Genomic DNA, 13,397 nt, shown 5'->3' on the forward strand with positions numbered 1-13,397 from the left:
GGCTTTTGCCCGTCTGCCGGGCCCCTGCACAGAGCCCGTGTCCATTTGTCATCCTGCTGCCGTGGCAGAAAATCAGCTGGAAATGAGACCTAATTCAGGCTCCGCAGCTGGAGGTGTTCCCAGCTCCGAGAGGGATTTATGCTCTTTGCTTCCTTGTGCCATGATTTAACCATCCACGAGGAGACACTGGAGGATCCTGGCAGGTTCCTGCCCTGGAGGTGCAGCCTCAGCTCCTGCCACTCCTTGGGCTGGGGCTGTGGGACCTGGAGCAAGGAGCCCTGCCTGGGACACCCGGTCCCCCCACTCACCCCGCTCCCCTCACTGGCCGGTAGCAGGGGATGGGCCAAGGGCCACACAGCACCGGGAGGCTGGGCTGCCCCGACCACGGCTCCTGCTTGGCCTCGGCTGCTCTTCCTGTTGCGCTTGACCCTGTGCATGGAGCCCGTATTTTGGGGTGTGGGTTTTTGCCCCCCCCCCCCCGTGACTCTGGGCTCAGTTTCCAGCCCAGATCCGCTCCAGGCGATTTCCCTTGGGAAGCTGGGGCCCTTCATTGCTGTTGCTCTCCTGCTGTCCCAACGTGGGGTCCTCTGAATTCAACCAGCCACGGCTGTGAGTGCTGTTATGGCAGCTTCCTCCTTCCCCCTGCTTTTAACTGCAGAGGGAGTAACGAACTCGGGCAGAGATCGATGCTCTCCTCTGCTCTGGGCTTTATTCTACAGGCAGAAGCTCTGCAGCAGGTAGAACTTTGAACCCGGGGGTCTGTACTGCGGGTATGAGGCAGCGCAGCTCCTGCTGCCGGGCACAGCTGGGCTCCTCCTGCCCGTGTGCTGGAGCCCGGCTGCAGGAAGGGTGAAGGCACAGTTTGTATTTTCAAGTCTGATTTAAAGGATCGCTTTGCCACAAGCATCTGTCATCATATGGCAGAAAACACCTGAAATAATCTGATTTTTACCGTTTATCTGGAGCTCAGACACCCTTCAGGCTGCCATACGGCGCGCAGATAACACCGTGTGTGTGTGTGTGAGAGAGAGAGAGAGAGAGAGGGCTGCGCTGCGCTCCCAGCCCATGTTTATGCTTTTAGACTTCAAAATAGGTGCGAATGGTGCAGGCTGTGGTGCCGCGGTGCTGGTGTCGGGGTCACGGTGCTGGGGTGCCACGAGCCGTGGGGCCGGGAAAGGCCGGCGCTGGTGCTGGGTCTGGCCTCAAGCTTTGAGTGGCTGAAGGGCAGCGGGCACCGTGCCCGTGGCATTTCGGGGCAGGAGCTGGTTTGCCGGCCCTGTCCCGGTGCGGTTACACGGAGCAGCCCCTTCGCCCCCGCCCGGCTCCGGCCGAGGGCTCTGAGCCCCTGAGTGCCCCCTGTCCCGAGGACACGAGCCCTGGTACGGGGGGGGGGTTATAACAAATGCACCCGCGGCCGGTGCCGGGGGGAGCCCCGCGAGGGTCCCCGGGGGCCCTGCTGCCGGGCACCGCACCGGGCACCCCCCACCCCGGTGCCCACCCGGGCCCCGCTCCCCGCCCCCGCCGGGGGCGCCGTGCCCGGGGCTGGGGGGTCCCGGGGGGGTCTCGCGGCCCGGCCCCGCCCCGCGCAGTTTAAGAATGAACCGTGGGAAAAACTTCGTGTGTGCGCGCGGGGCCGGGATCCCTCCGCCGGGCGGGGGAGGCTCCGGGCTGAGCCGCGGCACCGCCTCGGCGCGCGGCGCCCTCCGCGCGAGAGAAGAGCTCCGCAGCGCGGCGGCGGCGGGACCGCGGCGCAGCCCCGGGGACACGGCTCGGCCCCGCGGCAGCGCCGGCCCCGGGACGGCGGCGCCCGCGGCACCATGGGCGGCCTGGGCCTGGCGCTGGGGATCCTGCACTACCTGGGGCTCTACCTGCAGCTCGGCGCCGCCTCCCGGCACCCCCCGTGGGACGCCCCGGCGGCGGGCAGCGGTGAGCGCGGGCGGCGGGCAGGGAGCGGGGCTCGGCTGCCCCCGGGGGTGGCGGGAGGCGGTCGCAGGGCGCGGTGCCACCGGTGCCGTCTCGGGGGCCGCGGGACGGGCGGCGGGAGGGGGGGGAGAACCCGGGGTCCGCGCTGGGCTCCGCCGCCGGCGGCAGCTCCGCGGCGCGGTTCGCGGCGGCGGCGGCGGCTCCGGGAGCGGGAGGCGGCCCGGGCGAACCGGGGCTGGGCTCCGCCGCTCCCGTCCCTGGGGCCCGGGGGGCGGCCTCTGCCTCCGCCGCTGCGCTGCCAAGCCCGGGGCTTCGCACGGTGCGACCCCCTGCACAGCCGTGCACACCCCGTGCATCCCCGTGCATCCCATGCACCCCCCGTGCATCCCCGTGCATCCCATGCACCCCCCGTGCACCCCCGTGCATCCCATGCACCCCCCGTGCACCCCCGTGCATCCCCGTGCATCCCATGCACACCCCCGTGCATCCCATGCACCCCCCGTGCATCCCCGTGCATCCCATGCACCCCCCGTGCATCCCCGTGCATCCCATGCACCCCCCGTGCACCGCCGTGTGCTGCCACCCGCCCCTGGCAGCGGGAGCCACTCTCCAGTCTCCCGTTCCTGCTCTGCCGACTCCGGTGCTCGGTGCCCCAGCGGGTCGGTGGCTCCGTGGTGCTGCCAAGCCTGGCAGGGTCCAGCCGGGAGCTGGGATGGAGTCGTTCTCTGCGCCCCTGTCTGAAACACTCTCCCAGCCAGGGGTAATTCCCACCCCCGGGGCACGGAGCAGGTGACAGGAGACAACCCCCCCTCGGGAAGAGCACCGAGACCCTCCTTGCTCCCTGCAGCTGACACGGGTGGGTTTAAATCTGAGCCCCAGCAGAGGGCACAGGGTGCTGGGTGCCTTTGCCCCCATTGCAGCCATTCCCGTCACAAGGCTCCGGGGCTGCGGCCTGTGGCTGGAGCAGCTCCCTGCCCCGAGGAGCCTCCAGGCTCGCCAGGCCCTGGTTCCCACGGGAACACAGTGCCTGGTCCAGCGGGTACCCGCCTGTCTGGGCAGGGATGCTCTGCCTTGTGCTGGGGGAGGAATGCAGGAGGATTTCTGGACCTGCCGGCCTGGCGTGCCGGAAGGAGATGTGGGCAAAGAGCCTCCATTAGCCGCTGCTGCTCCCCTCAGAAATTCAGCAATAGGCAAATAAATAGTGAAATGGTCGCTGAGAGGGAGCAGGGAGCCAAGGAGAAGAAATATTCTGGGAGGGCGAGTGCACTTCAGAGCCACATTACAGCTTGCTACTATGAGCAGTTCTGCAGCAACTCACTTAATCACAACAGAAACCTTTATTAACGATACTGAAAAGCAGTGAATAAGTGGGTCATGTATAATAAGCCGTTTGTGTTCAGTAGGTGAATACCAATTTGATAAAAGCTGTGTGTGTTGAAAACCTGTATAAATCGCTGTTTAGCCTATCAGAGATTGATCATTTCATTACTCGCTGGTGGAGCTTCTCCTCCATGCGGGGCAGGAGAGAGGCCGGGGATGATGGGATGGATTCATCTGTGCTCAGTGGGGCCGGTGGGGCCCTGCCAGGCTCTGCCCGCTGCAGGCAGTGCCAGGAGCTCACTGGCATCTCTGCCTGGTGCAGGCGACCAGAGCAGCCTCTGCAGCCTGGCCCTGCCATCGCTGTTACCTGTATCCTGCCCACAGCAGATGCAGCGAGGGAAGGGGCTGGGAGCCGTGTGCTCTGCAGGCGGCCGAGGCAGCTCCACGCTGCTGCTGGGCAGGCGGGAGCCATGGGCAGGCGGGCTGCTGCCAAGGGACAAAGTCTCGGTCAGGGAAAGTCCTTTTCCTGCCCCCACGGGGAAGGCTCTGACACGAGCGAAGATGGAGCGAGGATGGGCTCCGTCTGCCCTGCTGCCCTGGAGGAGCGCCTGAGCCGCAGGCTCCTTCCTCACCATCCATCCCTCCCCTGCCCACAGCGCTGCCTCTGCTCTGCTCTCCCCTCCTCTCTCGTCTCCGCTCTCTGCTCAGGCTGGCGCCTTCAATTATTCATGCCCCCCATTGCAGAGCCTCTGCACGCTGGGCTGGTGCCATCGCCTGCGAAGCGGCGCTGCCTGGGAAGCTCCGGCCGGCTCCCGGCACAGGGCAGGGGCCGCCGCTGGGTGAGCAGCTGGAGCAGCGGCGGCTCCGTCCCCGCATCCTTCCTGAGCACCGGCGTCTCACCGGCCCTGGGGCCGCGGCTGGGGCTGGGGCTGGAGGGAGCCTTGGCTCCCTGGGGCGCTGCCCTTCTCCTTCTCTCACACCCGATGATTATTCTATCAATTACTTTCATCAACACTTTGCATTCTGCCGGATTTTTTCATGCTTCCTGGTGGGAATTCTCCACCCGATGTGTTTTTCCTGCTGCTGTTCGTGCAGTCATTCAATGCAATTACTTCTGACACTTCTCCTCATCAAATGTCTGTGCTTTCTTTTCCCTTGAAGAGGCTGACAGACGATGGGCCAGACACTGGGAATTATTACGTTAGGACAGTGACAGCTAATTTTAATCATAACGTTCCTGGTGAGTGAGGCAGCAAATCACACGGCCGGGGCAGCTGCACGGGGCCGGAGCCACCAACAGCACCAGGACAGGGATGGGGACCTGTCACTGGGATTCTGGTTCATGGAGCAGGAAGGACTCACCTGCCTCGGGGTGGACAGCCCTTCCCAGCCCACCCGACGATGGCTCTGGGTCCGTCTGAGCTCTTCTTCATGGCCATTTCCTTGCCTGTGGGTCCATCTCCCGCCTGGCTCTCTCCTCCCCAGGGCACCCAGGGAGCACCCCACCACACTGCGGTGGGTGCGTGGCCAAGTACTGGGTCGTTGGCTGGACTTAGCTGTGCCAGATGTGTTGGCGCCATGCGCCGTGTGCTCCAGATGCAGCTGGACCAGGATGATCCCATGGGTAGTGGGGTGGGCAGAGCCAGGTAGGAGGGTGCTGTGCCCATGAGAACCGGGAGCTGCTGGCTCTGTGGTATGGGAACCAGCACCATGCGTGGTGTGGGCAGCGCTGCCAGTGCTGATGGCTCCTGGTGCTGGGCATGAGGCTGGGGGTGCTGATCTGCAGTGAAGCAGAGCTTCCGTCTGCCCCATGCCGGTTCCTGCCTGCTGCCAGGTTCCCTGCCCATTGGGAATCATCCCCTGGCAGAGACCAGCACCAGTGTGAGTGGTGGCTGCAGGGCGCTGCCGGCGTCCCGCCAGGAGCTGCTCCAGCAGCCGGTTTGAGGGGTCACACTCTCAAATAGCTGCCCCAGGAAAACTGCGGTGCCCTCGGGAGGGGATTGTCCGAGTCGGGAGATGGAGCTGGGAGCCCCTTGCCCGGGCAGCTCCTGGCAGCCGGGGCCGGGTCTCTCCCTGCCGTTCTGCTGCCTGGGCAGCGGGAGGGCGACGGTGAACGGATGGGAACATCCGCGGGTTTCAAGGTGAATTCGAGCTCCCCGCAAGGTGAGCTCCGGCCTCACGCAGCCGCTCGGGGGGTTTGGTTTCATTTACGCTGCAAATTTGAGCTAATTCTGCTGCTAATGTGACAGTAAATAGGGGCAGAGAAATGGCGCTCCCGGCCCCGCCGTGCCGGCGCCCGCGGGGCTCAGCCTCACGCTTCTCCTGTGATGGCAGCATTGCCAGAGGGGAGCAGGGCTCCCGCGGAGCCGGATGGATGCTGGATCCAGCCCTGGTCTCATCCCGTCCCTGCCGGCTGCTCCCTGCCAGAGCCGCCTGCCCTGCCCTCCCTGGTGCCCCCGGCCGCTCTGTTCATGCCCCGGTTTGTGGCCACGATGTGATTCTGGTGACCAGGGGTCAGCATCCCTGCGCCAGGCTTGTCAGGAGGAGCTGCATGCCCAGATGTTAACCTGCAGACGGGAAGAGGAGGGAGGAACAGCAGTGCCAGCAACCCCCGTGTCCAGCGGCAGCCGGGCTCCTGCTCCTGGATCCATCCAGGGGGATGCCTCCTGCGCCTTCGCCTCTGCCAGGGAGGATGGAGGCAGGTCTGGGTGTTGGTGGGGACCCGCTGGCCTGGGCATGGCTGATGACAGCGCCTGGGGACAGGCTCCATGGGGGCTTGAGGTGCCCCTCGCCCCAGGGCTGCAGAAGCCGCTTCCAGAGCCGCTTCCTTCCGGCAGTGCCTCACGGCACCATCCCACTGCCGGGGAGTGGAGAGGGGGCTGCCAGAGCGAGAGGCTGAGCCCACATTGTCCATGAGAGTCTTGGCTCCCGGAACCGTGATAAACCAGGAATTACGGTGGAGGGGGGAATAAACCACGTCTGATCACAGCCCATGGCACAACAGCGGCAGCCGGAGGGAGGGACAAGGGGCGGCCGAGGCTGATCCGGTGACACGGTCCTGCACCCGCCGGCCCAGGGCTGCCTCCTCCTCCTCGTCCACCTCCCCTGGAGCCAGGGGCTCCCCAGCCTCCCCCAGCCCTGCCTGGCCACTCCTCCAGCCCAGCCGTGGCTCTGCCAGGGGCTGCTGTGCTGTCAGGCAGAGAAAGGAGCATCTGCCTGACCAGTGCTGCGATGGTTCGGTGGGGTTCACAGCTCAGAGCAGGCGTGGGCACGAACCGGGTGACTCAGAGGCATTTGCGAATGTCCAATCCCTATTTAACCACCCTCCAATCCATGTTTACACAAACGCCGACCCCAGTGCATGCCCACGGCCCTGTTTAAGTTGCGGTTGTTGCAGCTGGTGTCTTGGGGAGGCTGAGAAAGGCAGCACAGCCCCTTGCAAGGCTGCACCAAAGCTGGGCAGTGAGCAGGGTCCTGGCCAGGCTCGCAGGGGCTGCATGGCTTCATGTGCGCCAGGGGCTGCAGGGGTCCAGCGCAGGGGCCGGGCCGTCATTTCCAGGCGCTGGGGTGATGGACAGCCTGGCACAGGCTGGGGGGGGGCACCCATCCCCTGCCACCCTCCTGCCCGTGCCGTGCAGGGCCATGGCAATGAATCCTGCCTGCGTGGGGAGGAGAGCAGCAGCCTCTATATCTCCGGTTTATGAGAGCACCAAGCTGTCCCAGCAGGCGTTTTCAATTGTTTATCTGTGTTTCCCCGTTGAGTTCATTTTATTTCCCCTGATTTTTGTTTCCTGCAAGATTTATTGATCCTGATTTTCCCAGTTTATGACAGGTACCAGGCCATAAAGCACCGGCCCCCCTCCTGCCGCCAGGATGCGGCACCTATGGCAGCAGTGGGGAGAGGGATGGTTCTGAGCAGCTCCAGCACCAAAGCCCCATCCTAGCAGCGGTGCCGCGGGGACCCGGCTCTGTGCCCAGCCATGGGGCTGCTCATTGCCCCACCACGTTCCACTCTCATGGCGGGGACTGTCCTGATGTGGATCCGGGGCTGGCGGTGGCCCCGTTGCCCCTGATCTGGGTGTCCTGGGGCGGCTGCTGGGGTGTCCCTTGGCACTGGGGTCCTGGAGCCCCTTCCCGCAGAGGAGCCCTGTGTGGGAAGCTGGGATGGAGGGAGCGGGCAGTGAGGCGGAAGGGAAGGATAAAGAGCCGGGATGCGCAGGGAGGAAGGGACCGGCCTCACCTTCCCCCTGCTGTCAGACCCTGCTGTCCATCCATCCATCCATCCATCAGCAGGCGCTTGATGCCTTGTCTGTCCCGAGTTCCCAGCGTGTCACTCACAGCTGCGGCCCTGGGGAGGCGAGGAAGGGCTGGGGGGGATCAATGGGGTTCATGGTTCCCGGGGGTGCTGGGGGGGGGGGGGGGGGTCCAGGCAGCTCCACCGGTGGGACCTGCCCTGCTTTGGCTGTGCTCTGGGGTTAATTAATACACGCGCTTCCCAATTAAAACCTGAAAGGAAGGAGGCGCCTGATTCAATCAGGCCTTTTCTCTGCTCGGCTGCCAAATCCCATCAGTGGGACCAGGCTTTAATTCAGAGTAACCTGGACAGGGCAGAAGCTCTCTGGCCATTGCCCCTGTCTGGGCTGGTGCAGGCTCTGCCAGGACCCTCTGGCTTTGTCCATTGCTCCTGCCATTGGGAATCCCGCGGAGGAGAACCCCCATCCCGGGCTGGGGCTGGGGAAGGGTGGGTGAGCGTTGACTGGAGGTGCCTTTGCCACGTGCCGGGCAGTGCCGGACCCTCCTGCCCTTCCCTCAACCCCTGGTGCTGTTCCCAGTCGGATCCCCCCGGCACAGACACCCCCCCCCCCACCCCTGCCGGGTGCTGGTGCTGGGTCCTGGGCAAAGGGGCTGCAGGATCCGTGCTGGGAACCCGGCGGGAGCCCCAGGGTGGTGGGAGCCTTGTGCTGGGTATTTCCCTCAGCTCCCCTGCTAAGATGGATTAAAGGGAAGTGATAAGTATAGGGGATTTCATGCGGCCGGAGGGACCGGGAGATACCGAAGGTATTAACTTTTCCGTCTGGACTGATAGTAATTCTTTTTCAGAGGGAATCAGGGCTTGGTGGGAAGCTGCGCGCTGCTTCCGAGCGGGCCTGGGTCCCGGGGGGCTGTGATGGCACCGCAGGGACCTGCGTGGTGGCTGTGAACCGGCAGTGCCGGTGGCACGAGGTGCCTGGCGAAGGTGCGAGGGCAGATCCAGCAGGACCCTGTCCCAGCCCCACCGCCTCTGCGGCCAAAACAGCATCAGGGGCACGGGGGGCTCTGGCAGCCCCGGGCTGGCTGTGCTGGTGCTGGAGGCTCAGCCCCGTGCCCGTGCCGTGCCGCGGAGAGCCTGCCGCAGGCTGTGGGGATGCATTTGGCAGTGACCCGCGCGCTGGGGCCGTTGTTACAGAGGAGCAAGGATCCCTCCAGAGGAGATGAAAAGAATTCTAATTACATCTCCGAACAATATTTGTTTTGAGCAAGGAAAACAAACCGTATGGCATGTGGGAGAGTGTTTGAGGCCGCGTTAAACAGGGATTTGTTTTTCATTTGTGCTCTGATCTAAGCGGATGCTGTATTCAGCATCCGAGGTGCACTGGGGCCCTGTCACCCTGGGGCAAGGTCCCAGGGGGAGGTGGGGGGGGGACTCAGAGGCTTCTGCTCCCTCCCTTTCCTGCCACCGCCCCTGGCAAAGGGTCGGGGGCTGGGTCTGTCTGCCCTGGATGGGTCCTGGTGCTCCTGGTGGCCCTGCTCGCATGGGCGGTGGCATCATGCGCCCCTTGCTGTGACAGTGGCACATCCCCGCAGCCCTCGCTCTGTCTCCTGCAGCCCTCTTCACCGAGACCCCCCACGACATGACGGCGCAGGCGGGCGAGGATGTGGAGATGGCGTGTTCCTTCCGCGGCACCGGCTCCCCCTCCTACTCCCTGGAGATACAGTGGTGGTACGTCCGCAACCACAAGGACTGGGCAGACAAACAGACGTGGGCTTCCAACCAGGTAATGCCCCTCGTCCTCCCCATCCAGCAGCAGCAGTGAGAGGCAGAGCTCTCATGGGACTTCCCTTGCAGCAGCATTTGAGGCTCAGGGGGGTCCCTGTCCTGCAGCAGCAGCAGCACTGACTGGTCCTGCAGGACCATGTGTGGGGTGCACAGCATCCCGCTGCACTGAGGATGCTCCAGTGCACAGGGCTGGGCTGTCCTGGCCACCCTTTCCAGTTATCCCACCCCTGGGGACTGACCCAGGCAGAGGTTTTGCCCTGGTGCTTTTGCCTTCTCCCATCTCATCACAACTGCCCTTGCGTCCGTCCCATCCCTGCATCCTCCCCCTCCAGCCCTCCCTTGTTTTCCCTATTTCTGTGTGTACTGGTCTCGGCAAACAGCTGTCTATTTCTCTTTCTGTTCACACAGAGATAAGGGCCAAATAATGGGAAGGCAGCTTTAGGTATTTTAATGAGCCTTTATTACTGTGTCTTTGGCAGAGCTGCTGCTGGTATTACCATAAATTGAGCAGCATCCGCGAAGCTGCCGCTGGCTCAGAGCTGCCAGGGGCTGCAGGGCGAGGGTGGTTGGAGCGGGCATCGAGCCCAGCCCAGGTCATGGGGAGCACCCACTGATGGAGCTGGATGCAGTGGGGACCCACGGGCAGGCACCCTGTGTCCTCCAGCCACTGAGGTGCTCCCACCCCTTCCCATGGGCCTTGTATGGCTCCCACCTGCCCAGGGTGCCCGAGTTTGCCAGGGCTGAGCAGCCCCTTCTCCCTTCCCCTTCTCCCTTCTCCTCCTCCACGGAGCAGCCACCCCGGGCTCCGCTGGGCTCCTGCCTCCTCGCAGCCGAGCTGACGGTTTCTCTTCCCTCTCTGGTCTCTCCCATCCCGCTCTTCCAGCACCTGAAAGCTTCGCCGCAGGAGGAGCCTGGGAAGGACGCGACTAAAATAAGCGTGAGTGGGGATAATGGCTCCTGCAGGGCCGCCGGCAGCGGGATGGGAGGGTTCCTGGCGCCCGGCGCTGCGCAGGGCAGGGGAGCAGGAGGGTCCCCAGGGTTGGTGTCCGTGCGAGGCCGGTGCCCCAGACAAGGTGTCCTGGGGCTGGGGGGTGTCAGGGGCCCCCGGCACTGGGGGCTGCAGCCTGGATGTGAGCCCCGACCGGCTCCTGGAGGCATCTCAGGGACACGCTGGCGCTGAGGAGAAAATGAATCTAATTTAGTCAGGGACTGGCATCCCAAAGCCCTCCGGGTTCCCGTGAGCAGGATGAGGAGACGCTCCTCTGTTGCTGGCAGCATGACCCCCCCCGGCCCTCCCAACCTTGGGGGGCTCTGTGCTTGGGGGTGCCACTGAAACAGCAGCACCAGAAGGTGCTTCCCACCCTCCTGCTGCAGGCTCTTCATTCACCCTTGCAGAGCACAGGGGGTCTCCACGGCAGGAGGGGTGAGGCGGGCGCTGGGCTCGGCTCAGCTCCACCGCTGTGCCCGGTGCTGCCGATGCGGGTGCGGTGTAACCGGGGGTATCTGAAGTGCTCGGGGTGCAGCAGCTCTGCTGCCTCCTGCAGAGCCAGCGGGAGGCGTGGGTGTCCAACCGGCTTCGTTCTGTTGTTTTAAACGTCCCTGAGTCTGAAGTGTTTCCAAACGGAGGCGATGAATGACCATGGGCAAAGGCACCACGAGCCCCTCTGATAAACCCCACGTTACAGCCACAGCAGCAAGTGACTGAGAGCAAACGGCAGTGCCAGGCGGTGCGAGACGATGTAAATCGCACAGAAACAGCCGCGTCGGGCAGCCCTGGGCCAGGCTTCCTCTGCCAAAACACACTTGGCGCTGGAGAGGCCGGCGCCGGCTCTGCCCAGATGTGGCAGCAGCAAACACCACGGGTCTGGGTTTATTTCCCACCTCATCTTGCATTCTTTAACCCGTTTTGGTGCTGAGCGCGGCACGTTGGGGGCTGAGCTGGGGCTGGGCACTGCTGTGTCTGTCTGGCCTGACCAGCGCGGGGGTCTCTCAGGGCAGCAGGAAGCCACAAGCATCACAACAGGTCATAAACTCATCCCTGCCGTGGCCGAGGCGCGGGCTGAGGCTGGGGAGCTGCGGGGCAGGGCTCCAACAGGAAACTGGGCTTTTCTTGCATTAGTTCTGAACTTCCCCCCCGTCCACCTCGGTGCCTCCTGGCTCTGCTGACACAAAGGTGTTTTCTGAAGCTCCTTCAGCACCCAGCTCACTCACACCAGCACCCACTCATCTCCCCCAGCGCACAGCCCCTGCCCCATCCCGGGCACGGCTCGGAGCCTGCCTTGGCCTGGGCCCTCTTTCTAAACACCATAAAATCTTCAGCTAACAAACGCAGCGGCGAGCAGAAAAATGGCTTTTGCCGTCCGGCGCGATTATAGGGAACAGAGGCAGGGGCCTGGGGCCGGTCATAAATGTGATTTATTGACCTAGCCCAGCAGCAGCCCCGGCTCTGGCGAGCGAGTGAGTCTTAAATTTCATGGGGTGATAAATACTGAGAGCGAATCAATTTGGTAGGAAAGCTAATTACCGGCGCGGATGCGCATCGATCCCGAGCCCCCCGCAGGGACGGCGTCACCCCGGCGTCCGGGGTCCCCCACCTTTGCCACGTCCCCTGGGACCCACGGAGGGGGCGCTGCGCTGGGTGTCAGCGGGGGTCCCCACGGGCGCCTGACCCCCGTGTGCCCGCCGCAGGTGGTGAAGGTGGTCGGCAGCAACATCTCCCACAAGCTGCGCCTGTCGCGGGTGAAGCTGGAGGACGAGGGCACGTACGAGTGCCGGGTGATCGACTCCAGCGACGGCCAGGCCCGGCACCACAAGGTGAAGGCGTACCTGCGCGTGGAGGCGCCGGGGGGCACGGGGCACCCCCAGGACACGCAGCCGCATGGAGCAGCGCTGCCGGAGCCCGGCTCGGGGCACGCTCACCACCACCACCACCACCACAAGGCCGGGAAGGAGCTGAGGAAGCGCTCGGCGGACGCCTCCTGCGCGCTGTAGGCGGGCGGTGCCGGGGGGACGCCGCAGCCCCCCCCATGCCCCGGACTCAGCGGAGCCCTCGGGGGTCCCGTGCCCCTGCCAGAGACTGGCCCCGCCGCCCATCTTGCCCATCGACCCCCTCGCCCTCCTCCTCTTCCTCCCGCCGGCCAGCACCGGGTCGGTCTCTTCCCCAGCCCCGTGGTGCAGCGGCGCCAGGGCTCGGTGCGGGAGCAGGACCGTGTCCATGACAGGGGCATCACTGGGGCTGGTGATGGTCCCCATCCCACTGGTGCCATGTGGGGGTGCCCTGCTGTTTGCTGCCACCGCGGTGCCACCGGCCGCTTTGTGCCCCAGCTTTGGTGCCCGGTGGAACCCCTCTGCCTGTGGGACCCTCCCTGCCCTCCCTCGTGCTTCGCAGAAACCTCCTCCTGTTCCCGTAGGAGCCCCGGTTTAGTTGCTCTGCTCAGCCCCGCTCTGTGTATAAGTTCCAGCATCCATCTTACAGACCACGTGAATCACCTGCCCCTGCCCCTGCCTGCCCCAGAGCTGCCCCAGCGCATCAAGGCTTGAGCTCAGCAGAGAAGGACGGTGCAGCATGCTCCCGGCACGCTCCCGGCACGGCTGTGGTGCCATGGGCTGTGCCGCGCGTTGCCCAGCCAGGCACTGCCGGCGGCCCCCATGTGAGCTGTGCCATGGGAGCTGGCCCCGCTTTCACACATTGCTCCTCCCGGCCCTTTGCATTCCATGGAGGAAGGGGGGCTTTGGCCACGAGCCCCATCCGCCCTCGCTCTGTCCCCACTGCCCGTGCCGGTGCCGCTTGGCTGAGCATCCCTTCCTCCTGTGCCACAGCACCGCACTGGCCTGGGCCACAGGCTCCGCGTGGCTGCCAATGGCACGTGGGCAAATGCCACTGCTGGGGATGGGGCTGTGGGGAGGGATGGGAGGGCCCCGGTGTCCCTGCCAGGGTGCTGGGTGCTGCTCCCTGCCACACCAGACCTGCTGCAGCTAATAAAGCTCTTTAAACGAAGCCTCTGTGGGTCTGCGGTCTCTGTGCCTGGCACAGGGAGGGGAGGTGGCTTTGGCACTGTCTTGGCTAAAAGGCACAGTTGGGGCTGCCCCTGGGGCTGGTGGGCTGGGGGCAGTGGGG

The 13,397-nt window shown here is 64.7% G+C and overlaps 1 protein-coding gene across 2 annotated transcripts; it reads left to right on the plus strand.

Moving 5' to 3' along the window:
- The first annotated feature begins 1,713 nt into the window (after window positions 1-1,713).
- VSTM2L (V-set and transmembrane domain containing 2 like) lies at window positions 1,714-12,752 on the plus strand. 2 transcript variants are annotated; one of them, XM_057424779.1, is made up of 4 exons: window positions 1,714-1,926; window positions 9,088-9,278; window positions 10,164-10,217; window positions 11,969-12,752. In XM_057424779.1, exons 1-4 carry the CDS (start codon window positions 1,818-1,820, stop codon window positions 12,269-12,271), a joined length of 657 nt encoding a protein of 218 aa, XP_057280762.1. In that variant the 5' UTR covers window positions 1,714-1,817; the 3' UTR covers window positions 12,272-12,752. The 2 variants fall into 2 exon arrangements, with proteins under 2 accessions (XP_057280762.1, XP_057280763.1); XM_057424780.1 differs by having other exon boundaries at window positions 9,109-9,278.
- Window positions 12,753-13,397: the final 645 nt, after the last annotated feature.

Source organism: Pezoporus wallicus, unplaced genomic scaffold (assembly GCF_028554395.1).
Source record: "Pezoporus wallicus isolate ANWC-B61680 ecotype Strahan unplaced genomic scaffold, APGP_CSIRO_Pwel_v1 contig_13737, whole genome shotgun sequence".
Classification (NCBI taxonomy): Eukaryota; Metazoa; Chordata; class Aves; order Psittaciformes; family Psittacidae; genus Pezoporus; species Pezoporus wallicus.

What these genes read in the sequence shown, in the direction of transcription:
- VSTM2L (XM_057424779.1), top strand. Translation starts at nt 1,818, where the DNA reads ATGGGCGGCCTGGGCCTGGCGCTGGGGATCCTGCACTACCTGGGGCTC. An exon ending in CGCCCCGGCGGCGGGCAGCG is followed by an intron (nt 1,927 to 9,087) that starts GTGAGCGCGGGC and finishes ACATCCCCGCAG; the next exon opens with CCCTCGCTCTGTCTCCTGCA. An exon ending in AGGACGCGACTAAAATAAGC is followed by an intron (nt 10,218 to 11,968) that starts GTGAGTGGGGAT and finishes TGCCCGCCGCAG; the next exon opens with GTGGTGAAGGTGGTCGGCAG.